Below are 10,833 nucleotides of genomic sequence, written 5' to 3'. Positions count from 1 at the left end.
GGGGAAGGCGGGGCGGGGGTGCGGCCTCCCCTCCCCTCCCCGTCGGCGGGAGGGAGCGGCTGCGGCGGGACGCGAGGCCGCCATGAGGTACGGGCGGGGCGGCGCTGCCGGGGCGCAGGGGCGCGGGAGGGGAGGCGTGGGGGGGTGTCATGGAGCGAGGGCGGCGGTGGGGCGGGGGACAGGAGCTGCGGGACCGGTTATGGGGGGCTGGGGCAGTGGAGGTGGCAAAGGGGGTCCCTGGGCGTTTGGGGAAGAGAGGAGCTGCGGAGGTGGCAGGGGGCTGTGGGGGCGGGGGTGGCGGTGGGGCATGGGCTGACGGTGGGGCAGGGGTGTGGCGGCGGCGGTGGGGCAGGGGGGTGACGGTGGGGCAGGGGGTGACGGTGGGGCAGGGTCCTGTGTGGCGGTGGCAGTGGGCAGGGCATGTGGGTGGTGACGGTGGGCAAGGGGTGGCGGTGGGGTTCATCTGGGACTAGAAAGCCCCCACACATGGGTAGTTCACGTGCGGGCTGAGGGGGCAGGTGAGCTGGGGGGGACCCTGCTGTGGAGTGACGCCAGAAGCTGAGGGTGATGGAAATAATTTGCAGTGGGGTTTGGGCAAGGCAGGGCCGGTGCTGGGATGGAGGGGCGGGTGCTGGTGGGGGCCAGGGCAGAGGCTGGCCCAGGGCTGTGCGAGGACTGGCCGTGTGGGGTGGGATCCGAAGGCTGTTTTGGGAGGGCAGGGCTTCCTGGCAGCCTGTGGGGACCCCATGGCCCCTGGCAAGCGGAGCTGGTGCAGCCTCTTCTCCTCACTGTGGATCTTGGCACAGAAAACCCCAAATATCGCTAGGATCCTGCTGAGCGGCTGGCAGCCGTGGCTACGTGATGCCAGAAGAGCCAGCAGCCTCCCTGCATGCTGTGGCATGTTGCTGGCATCCGTGGATCCCCCTGACCTGTACCAGTACCCCCCAGCCTAGTGAGGAGGTGCCACCTCCCGGTGTGCCCCCCACGCGCCTGCTGGAGGTCTGCGGGGGGCTGGCACCGTGTGCGCACCATATTTTACCAGCACGATTTCCTCCTCTGGCACTGGTGACAGGAGCGGGGGTGGAGATGGGGGGAGCCCGGGGGAGACACAAATGTGCAACTGCAGCATCCTCACTCTCATGGCTGCATCTCTCGCACCGCCTCACAGTTGCCTTGGCAACCTCCTATCGATGGGGTATTTATAGACAAGGCGAACGCGTGTTGGGAAGCCGGAGGGGGGGACCAGGACTGGGTGGGCGTCTGCTAGGTCAGCCGCTGGCTTCAGGCTTCTCTTGGCTTGCACGGCTGTGTGGAGGCAGGAGGGATGCTGTGCGGTGGTCCAGCTTTTCCTACTCATCGGAGCTGGGGAGAGGTGGTTAGGAATTTGTGTGTGGAAATAAAAATAAGTGTCTGGGATGTCTGCCCTTCTTGCAGGCATCGCTCATGCTTGTAGGCTTGCATACACCTGCCTTATTGTTGCACTGGAATAAAACCATCTCTGAGCTGTGACACTGGGTGCATTGGCAACAGATGCTTAGAAAAAAGTTAAAGACAAAATCTTCCTGATGCATTAAACGTGTTGCCTGATGATGTGGGTTATGGAGCTGGAGGTCCTGACAAATGTGATCTTGAATATTCTTCCGTGTGTCTGTTCTCCTGTCTGTCAAAGGGGGAGAATGCCTGTAACAACGAGTGATGCAGAGGGTTTGTGTGGAAACTGGCAAGCTTTCTGTGCCATGTGTTCTTTTGTCCTGTGAGTTTTGGTCTCTTAATAAAACCTGATGTCAACAAAAGCAGGTCAGGTGGTCCTGCTCAGAGCTGACAGCCTTTGGGGGAATGCATGGATCCAGAGACCTCTCAGCTGCCCTCATATCCCCCAGGATGGCTCAGAGAAGTGGGGTTGGATGTGCAGTTTCTCAAGAAAAGGCCTCCTGGTGTGGACTGTGGGCGCCGGAGTTGGCAGACCCCTCCTATGTAATTCTGGTGCTCTGCTGCTTTCCCTCCTGCTTAAACTTCAGACTGAGGTTTGCAATCTTAGTTTCGCAAACTGTTGGAAAGAAGCTGCTTTCCCCTCTGGAGACAGCTCTGGGCTTGCTGGCCTTTGCCGCTTTTGGTGCAGGAACCTCAGAAACCCACAAGAACCTGATGTTGGCAGGGAGAGGTGCTGGATTTACTGGGAAGGTGGCTGTTGGTGAGGTGTGGTACTGCCTACTGTGGTGGCGTGCAGCAGCCGTTCTGTGGCTGGATGCCCACCTTTTACCTGAAATGAGAAGTGTGTTTCCAGCTCTGCTGGCCCCACGGACAGCTCTGTGCTGTCCCTGACCTCGCTCCAGCTGAGTGGATTCAAGCACTTTTGGGATAACTCTCAATGTCTGAAGTCCTGGATCTGAGATCAGCATCTGCTTTATTTTCTGCTGTTTCTAACTGCATTTGCTCCTTCATCCACAATAAATCAGTGTAGAAGCTGGTTAGTCCTGTCTCTGTCTCCTGACAGAGTCGTGGCTTTGCCATGTCACCCAAGGTGAGAGGAGATGAGTTTGCCCAGGATAGTCTGATTGGTGGGGCATTGAGCACAAGGAGAAGACAAAGAGTGGAAAAACAAGTGAGTGAAACTCCTGCGAGCAGAGTAGAATATACTCCTCTTCTGCAGGACTTTGTTTCGCTCTTGTGGGGTTTTGTTTAGTTTAGTTTTGCTTTTGAAGCACAAAAGGTGCTTTTCCAGCTGGAGAGCTCTTGTCCTGGGTTTGTGGGGAGCTCTGTCAGTCTCGCTGCTGCCCTTAGCTTGACCCAACAACCTTTAGGAGATGCATGTCCTTTTCTTTCCTGCTGTGTAGTCAGCTTTATGGCAGTGCAGAAAACAGTATGGCCATGCTTGTTGCAGATTCTGGGTGGGAGTTGCGGATGTGAGAACTGGCATGGCTGTGAAGTTGATTTAAAACAGGATGACTGCTTTACCTGTATCCATCAATCTCTTGTGGAAGGCAAGAGCACCAGGTTGCTCCCAGCAGCTTCTGACACACAGGTCATCTTATCTGCTGATGAGATACAGGGACTGTCCTTCATCCCAGTTCTTCCCTTCCTGCTTTGCTTGTTTGCAGCCCTCTGGGCTGCTAGGGCAGGACCCTGGGCGGGTGAGCAAGTATGGTGGAGGCCTGCCCTGGGCTGCGAGAGAGCTGAGGGTGCCCTCAGCCCCTCCAGCCACGCAGTGAGTGGGGAGATGGTGAGTCCTTGGCCCTCTGAAGAGGTGCTGCTTGGCTGGGGACTGTCGTGGGTTCGCCACAGCGCCCCTGCTTCTTCTGCATGGATCTGACCCTGGGTGATGGAGGGTCTTGGGCTTCAGGGGGTGAAACTGAAGCTGTCAGTGACTCTCCTGTTTTCTTCCCTGCAGGTAGGCAGGAGCCCCCTGTAGCCGAGTGAGGCAGCATGGCAAGTAAGTGTTCCCCAGTCAAGACGGAGAGATGGCGGTGGTGCTGGAGGAGAGAAGGGGGATATTTGGCAGCCACCTCTCGAGGAAGGGGTGCCTGTGCTTTTTTGGGGGTGTTACTGTGGGGAGCAGATGCCATCGGCTGTTGTCACTGGTTGAGGCTTGAGGTCTGGCCTGACCTGTGCTTCTCTCTCTCCTGTGCAAGGTGGGAGTTGAGGTGGTGCTGAAGGGCTGGCCTCTCCAGGACTCCCGCTGCACTGCAGCATTTCTTTATTTGCATGATGCTTGCTGTCCAAGGCAGGCCTCCCTGAGCCTCTTTGAAGTGGTCTGGCCCCTCTGCAGGGGTTGCCACGTCTGGCTGACATCTAGCAACAGTGTTCCTCTTGGCCCATGACAGACATCCCACGAGGGTGCCAATCCTGGGGGCCACGCTGCCTTGTAGCCTGTGTGGCTAGTGGCACGAGGGCTCTGCATTCTCAGTGGATGGGCAGCTGTCTAACTCGGCCCCTGCTGGGAGCTCGCTGCATCTTGGTGTCTGGAGGAGTGCCTGGCAGATGGAGCTGCTCGGGGCCAGCAGCTAAAGCTGGGCAGAGACGCGTGAGGATGCAGGGTGTGAGGATGGCGTGTGGTCCTGTAAAGAGCTGGACTCGACCCTCCCTCCTCGCTCTTACTGGGCAGCCTGCACAGATGTGATGCAAAGGATGGGAGCTCAGGGAGGACGCTAGTTTTGAATGGGGAGATGTAGAGATTCTGGCTGGAATCTCCAGATTTGCTCGAGGTGTCGCCAGAGCCAGCTATGAAGGTGGAGGCAGTAGCCACTCTGGGCAGGAGAGGACCCCCAGGGATGACAGGTATGCCTTCTTTCATTATCTGTGCTATGCTAGCTGGGGCAGGCAGCAGCGATCTTCGGGCAGTGCTTTTTAAAGCAGTTTTAAATCTTCTGTTAATAGGAAGGTAACCTAGCTGGGTCCCTGCCTTCCTCCATCACTGCCTTTTCTCCCTCCAGGAGCTCAGGTGCTGGGCTCACCAGCACTTACTGGTTGTGGGAGATGTCCCATGTGGTGGCAGCGTCCCCCGCCAAACAGTCCCCTTTGTGGTGACCCTGACATGCAGAAGGGGCATGTGGTGGTCAGCGTATTCACTGTCGTGTGCTCTCTGGCAGCGTGCAGCAATGGCTGTCCCTCCGCAGACACAGCTACGTGACACTCTGCAGAGAAGCAGCCCCAGGGGTGTCCCCCCACGCCGGGCAGCAGAGCTGTGGGGCAGCAGAGCTGTGGGGCAGCAGAGCTGTGGGGCAGCAGAGCTGTGGGGCAGCAGTGTGGCCCAGCCTGCCGCCACCAGGGGCCAGCAGCGCCTCGGGAAACCCAGCAGGGATGCAGTGAACCCGGCTCCTGCTCCTGCTTCCCCTGCCTAAAGCTCTGATCTTTCCTGAGCACCGGTTCTCCAGCTGGTGTGGGGAGGCTTGGAGAGGCACAAGGGGTCAGTACTGAGGCTGCTGGGCCTCGGGAAGTCCCCTCTGCCCCGCGGTTTGGGGACAGTACCTGCTTAGCTGTCTGCTTCTGGTTTCAACTTGGGGATCCAGGCTGGAGATGAGAGGTGGCAAAGCTCTTGTTTCCTGAAGGCCACTGCTTTTCCTGCTGTGGTCCCCAGGGCACGTGGGTGGTCTTTGCGCTTTTCCATGCAAAACAGGGGAGGGAGCAGCGACTTAGTTTCTGCTTTTCTGCCATTTCCAGGTCCCTGAGGGAATTGGATGAGGGGAGAGGCATACATCTCCATCACAGCATGCTTTTAGTTGGACATTGCTGGTGATACCTGCCTGTCTGTTTTATTTCCCGTCACAGTGGCCAGTTTCAGCGTGGCAAAGCAGGAAGGGGTCAAGTGATGTATCTGCAGGGATGAAAACCCCTGACAGTGAGATCTGTGGCCAAGCTTGTTGCTCCAAGGTGTGCGAGGAAAGTTGGAAGGAGGCTCAGACTCAAGTGCTGAGGAGGGGAGAGTTGATACCGCAGCTCGGTCAAGGGCGGGAGGCAGAGGAGGTGAGGCCAGACTTCTCCAGCAAAGGATGGGACATTTGCAGAATGAGATGGTGGTCTTGCAAAATTCATCTCATTCTGGAAAGGCTCAAGAGAAGGTCAGCCAGTCAACTTGCTCCCTCTCCAGCCAGGATAGCCCCTCGTCAGCTGTGGAAAGCCAAGGCAAGCTGATCCCTGCCCCTCCTGCAAGATGCCTTCTGTGCCTCTTGAAAATGCTTTTTTGGTTGTCGTTGTAAAAAGAAAACCACAAAAGGTTTGCATAATAAAGTTGATTCTGAGGGAAGGTCTCTGACTCACCTCATTCATGCTGCCTCTTCATGTCGCACCTCAGTGGTTCAGCCCTCTGCAAACTCTCTCACTGAAGTAAGCCGTCAATAATCATGGGGGGACAACGCACCTACACAGCACAAAAAGAGCAAAGTGCCTGCAGGCATGGGATGGTGTAGCACAGTAGTAGTTGCTTATGCCAGGGTCTTGTCCCTGCCTTGATATTTACAAGTACTCTCACAAATACCTTGCTGTATTGTTTTAGGAGCAGGATACATGGAAGTTAAGCAGAAGGAAACCTGCTGGTCTCTCTGGTAAAAGGCTCCTAATGGAAGAAGTTGGTAGCTTTTTACTGTTGCATTTGATCTTCAACCAAGCTCCTTGCTGAAGGAGTATTTTTGTGTTACAGCTGAGCTGGTCTAATGGGAGTCTCCATTGCCTCCTTGTCCTGCATCTGTTTATGCTGCTGCAGTGTGAGTTGGTTCGTCTGGTTGATCCGATGGAAGACTGAGCCTGAGGGTGAAGGAGGTAAATAGGTTTCTGTGGATCAGCCAGCTGAACCGATTCATCTTCCTCAAGGGAAGCAGCATGATTACGTGGCTTGGTGGGAAAAGGTGGTGCCAGTCTACTGCCGAGTGTGTTGAGCTGCATTACAGAAACTCTTACAAAATGCATGCATGGGATGTTTGGCTCCTGGAAGGATTGTGGTTTGTGTGGAGTTTCTGCTTTCTGGGCAACTTGTTTGCCTCTCCTGTGCTGCTGCAGGTCGTGGTAGGTACTCGCTCCCTGCACCCCATGCAGGTCTCCCTCCTGCAGTGTGTGGGGGGAGAGGCTTTGAAAGGGCTGTGTCTCTTGCAGGCAGGAATGTGCTGCTCCTGCTCTGTCTGGCTTCCTGACTGCGTGCTCTGTGGGAAGATCTGATGTGGGCAATAGAGTCTCCCAGGCTTTGGGAGCGGAGGAAGGTTTGTGAGGCCTCTGCACCAAAATGCAGTAGGGATGAGAAGAGAGGTTGCTCAAGCCCCTTCCAGTACCTGAATCGTGACCCCCTGTGCTGTCCCTGTGTTTTGGGATGTTTGTCCTTGTTGGGCCCAGGCCTGGGAGAAGACACAGTGGTTTCTCTGGGACCTGAACAGCATCCCTGAAGCCAGCTGAGCTTGCATGACCCCGCAGCAGCTGGCAGCAGGGACACCAGCTTCCAGCAGGCTGTCTGCCCCTCCTCCTAGGGGGACTGTGGAGGTACGAAGCAGGAGAGGAGGCTCTGGGTGATGTGCGGGGGGACTGTGGGATGATGCGCACTGCACTGTATGTTGTGAGTCCATCTTGGTGCTGGCCCTGTGTCATGGCAGAGAGCTCTGCATCCCGGCCTTGTAGGGTCTTGCTCACCCAGTGGGATCTCCCTTGCCCTGCAGCAAAGGTGCAGGAAAGTGAAATCCTGTCAAGGGCAAGAGATTGAAAACAAGTGGTTTTTGGAGCCTTCTGTCTCCAGCTGCCCTGTGTGGTCTGCAGCTGCTGCTTCCAATGTCTCTAGCATCTCAGCCCTGCTGGAAAGGATGCTTCTGGTGCCATATGTCTCCAGGCAGACCCCAAGATCCCTGTGCTCCTCTGCTCTCCCTCACTCTGCTGTGCTAACTGAATTGTAGCCCTGGGCTTTCGGTGTTTCGAACGCCTGTATCACCAAAATTCTGTGGGAAGCCAGGTTGGAAAGCCTGGCTAGACAGAGGCCAAATGTGGGGTTGTCTCTGCTCAGCGTGTCTCTACCTTCTGTGTTGCAGTGTTCTTGGGGGCCAGGAATGCCCACTCCGTCCTGAAGCGCTTTCCTCGAGCCAACGGCTTCCTGGAGGAGATCCGGCAGGGCACCATCGAGCGGGAGTGCATTGAGGAGGTTTGCAGCTATGAGGAGGTCAAAGAAGTGTTCGAGAACCAGGAGAAGACGGTGCGTTTGACCTGCCCTGCTCCCCAGGGGATGTGTGAGAGCTTTTGCCTTAGCAAGTGGGAGGCAGAGAAGGGGGCAGCAGCCTCTCCTGTTCCCTTTGTCCTCTTCTGTCCGCAGGCAGAATGCTGTGGCCTCACTTCCCAGCACGACTTTCCCTTCCCAGGCAATGCCCTTAACGTGGTATTGCCAGGACACTCTGCCCGCGGCTGCAGGTTGAGCTGGCACTGCCATGGCACATGTGGGAAATCTGTGCTGTTGTCCCCGACTGTCCACGCTGGGGCTGGCGTTAGCCAAATTTCTCCTGCTTGGTATGGGGACTGTTGGCCGCTCTTGAGGGATGTTCCCGTGATCTTTTGTGTTGGTTCTCACAGCACCTCAGGTGCTGGCAGCTCTGATGAGAGTGGTGGGGGACGGCTGAAAAACCGCCTCTTTTGTGGGCCTAGGGAGGGCACTGATTATTGCTGGTGGTGGTCAGGGGGTGCTGTCCCACCTACAGCATATGATGGTTGCTTCTCTGTTCTGCCACAGATGGAGTTTTGGAAGGGCTACACCAACTCAGTCTACTCTGTCAAGGACCCCGGGCACAGCACGGAGCGCTCAGACGCTATGTACGTGGTAGTGCCCCTCTTGGGAGTGGCTCTTCTGATAGTCATCGCCTCTTCATCATCTGGAGGTGCCAGCTTCAGAAGGCCCACCCGCCACCCGCCCTTCCTATGCCCAGAACCGTACCTGGCCAGCCGAACGGGACGCAGCCTCCCCAGGGTCATGGTGTACCGGGACGCGGTCGCAAAGCCAAGGGGAAACGCAAGTATCAGCGAGAAGCGAGCAACCGGGTGGCTGGAGATGGCAGAGCTGGGGGCACCCCCCAGCAAGATGGCACCCTCTACCTGCCGGAGCATTCGGTCTCCGTCCTCTCCAGACTGTCCAGTGCCACCCCTCCGCCTTCCTATGAGGAGGTGACGGGCACCTGGAGAGCAGCAGTGGCGAAGAGACCAGCGTCTCCTACAATGACCCGCCGCCCAAGTACGAAGAGATTGTGGCCAGTGCCCCTGCTGCAGGCAAATAGTGGGTCTGCCTCCCTCCTGCCTCTTCACACACTTGTACTTACCCACCCACCCTCCCTTCGCTGTGCCCGGGACCCCCTGCAGGTGCCACTGGGCACCCTGTCTCACCTGTACAAGCTGGTGCCATCACACAGTAGCCTTACCTTCCTAACCAAAAATAGCTGTCCCCAAGTGGGGTGAGGCTGGGCTGCAAGGATGGCTCTGGAGCCGTCCAGCCATCTCCTGGCCCTCACTCCCTGCTCACGTAAGTGCTGTAGCAGCCAGAGCAGAGTGGGAGCTTGTTCCTGGCTCAGTGTGGGGGTCTCCCCGTGATGCATTTGATTTCCTCACTTCCCCCTCAAACAGACATAACATTTTTCATGATTAAAATAGCCTCGCTGCCTCCCCGGGGCACTGCTCAGCCTTACCCCATGTCCCTCGCTGGGCCCTGTTTTGCTGCGAGGGGCTTGATTAGGAGTTGGGGATGCAGGAGCTGTGCGGTGAATTTCTGCCAATCCCCACAGTCGGTGCCCATGCTCTGTGGTGGGGACAAAGTGCTTCCCTTGAGTGGATTTTGCTGCCAGGTGGGAGTGGGGAGCCTGGTCATCCTGTGGTGCCTGTAGCAATACTCACTGTCTGGAGATCAGGGAAGAGCAGGCAGGGAGGTGCTCTCTGATCTCCTAAATCCCTTTGGAAAGGGGGAAAGGCTCATGGTGGTCTTGTACATGAGGTAAGTGACTTTGGAGTAGCAGGTCCATTTCCCAATGCTCTCTGCTTTCTCCCTGTGGGGTGCTGGGCAGCTGGAGGTCTGGCTGCAGCGGAGCTGGCCGGCAGGGTCATCTCTTACCTTGACCAAACGTGGTCCTGTGACTTTGAGCGGTGGGGATGCTCCTCTTTCGTGGAGCATAGCCTGTCCCGTGTCTGCCCCAGAGGTGGGGTGCCAGCACAGGGAGCCTGCAGATGGGCCAAACCTCCCCTCTCCTTACCCCAAACCTCTCCATCTTGCCTGGCCTCTCTTTGTCCTCCAGAGCAGGTAAAGGGGAATGTGAAACCCCAGACTCCTCCAGGCCCCTCTGGTGAGCAGAGTGCTTGGTGGCCGTGGCATGGGAGGGCCTGCTGACAGAAGTGGCTGCAGAGGTGAGAGCTGACTGATCAACCACGCCACGATCTGGCGATGCCGGTGGGTCAGGAGTAGGGCCAGACCCTGACTGGGTGGTTGTGGTGCCAGGGCAGAGAAGAGCCAGTGTCCCCTTTTCTTGGGCAGCTGCTTTTGGGGTCCAAGCAATGGAGCTGTCTTTGCCAGGCACGTCTGAGGGTTAAAAAGGGGATTGCGCTCACCAGCCCCCCAGGAGTAGCCGAGAAGCTCCCAGCACTGCCACCCCTCCTTGTTCACCCCAGCACCAGTGTCCCCAGCACAGAAAGGCTATTGTACATCCACCGGCCGCCTGCCCACCGCCCGGTCCCAGCAGTGCTCTCACAGCGGGTGCTTCAGCCCAGGGCTGAGGCTTGCTCGGTGCGGCTGTTCCTGGGGCGGGACACGCGGGGCTCGAAGCTGCTGGCACCTCGTCTGTCCCCTCCCAGACCTTTACTCTGCCTTTCGGCCTTAGCAGATCTGGGTTATGGGAAGACCTGACAGCGAGCATTGGGGTCAGAGCCTGGAAAAAGACCAGAGGGAGCCAGAAGGGCGCTCTGCATCCTCTGTCTTTGATGCTCGGTCATTATCCCTGCAGTTTGTATTCTGTAAAACTTGGTATATTTGTGCAAAAAAAGGTATTTATTAAAAAAACCCTCACTGTCTGAGTGGCACAGGGTGGCTTTTTCCACAGAGGGGATGTCTTGCTGGGTGCACCTGGTTTTCCATCTTGTGGGGTTGCTGGGGCTCAGCTCTGTGGGCCAACAGAAGCAGCTGTGGGAAAATGTCACCAATACTCCCCCCAGGCACGGCTGCATCACAGTCCCCAGCGAGGAGGGGACCATCTCGGGAAACTGGGTGTGTGCACTGCTGTGGCGCTGGGAGTGAACCGCACGCATCCGACACGAGCTTTTGACTTCCCTGGGCACTTGGTACAACTCTTGGCGAGAGTCCTGTGAGCCCTGACCAGCTGGTAGGTGACGCAGAGGGATTTCCTAAGG

The 10,833-nt window shown here is 57.2% G+C and overlaps 1 protein-coding gene and 1 long non-coding RNA gene across 2 annotated transcripts; both read left to right on the top strand.

The window, feature by feature from the left end:
* Positions 1 to 6: 6 nt before the first annotated feature.
* Positions 7 to 10,497, top strand: PRRG3 (proline rich and Gla domain 3). The gene is given in 8 exon segments (XM_037408431.1): positions 7 to 87; positions 3,389 to 3,430; positions 7,497 to 7,657; positions 8,186 to 8,309; positions 8,312 to 8,349; positions 8,351 to 8,443; positions 8,446 to 8,625; positions 8,628 to 10,497. Coding segments are annotated over 7 exon segments (699 nt in total). The 5' UTR covers positions 7 to 87; positions 3,389 to 3,423; the 3' UTR covers positions 8,724 to 10,497.
* Positions 3,437 to 5,740, top strand: LOC119157468. The gene is made up of 2 exons (XR_005107534.1): positions 3,437 to 4,275; positions 5,266 to 5,740. It is a non-coding gene; the product is annotated as an uncharacterized LOC119157468 (long non-coding RNA).
* Positions 10,498 to 10,833: the final 336 nt, after the last annotated feature.

The sequence above is a fragment of the Falco rusticolus genome, chromosome 14 (assembly GCF_015220075.1).
Source record: "Falco rusticolus isolate bFalRus1 chromosome 14, bFalRus1.pri, whole genome shotgun sequence".
In the NCBI taxonomy this organism is placed as follows: domain Eukaryota; kingdom Metazoa; phylum Chordata; class Aves; order Falconiformes; family Falconidae; genus Falco; species Falco rusticolus.
The sequence above is the reverse complement of the archived record's forward strand: the minus strand, read 5'-3'. Positions and strand labels throughout refer to the sequence as shown.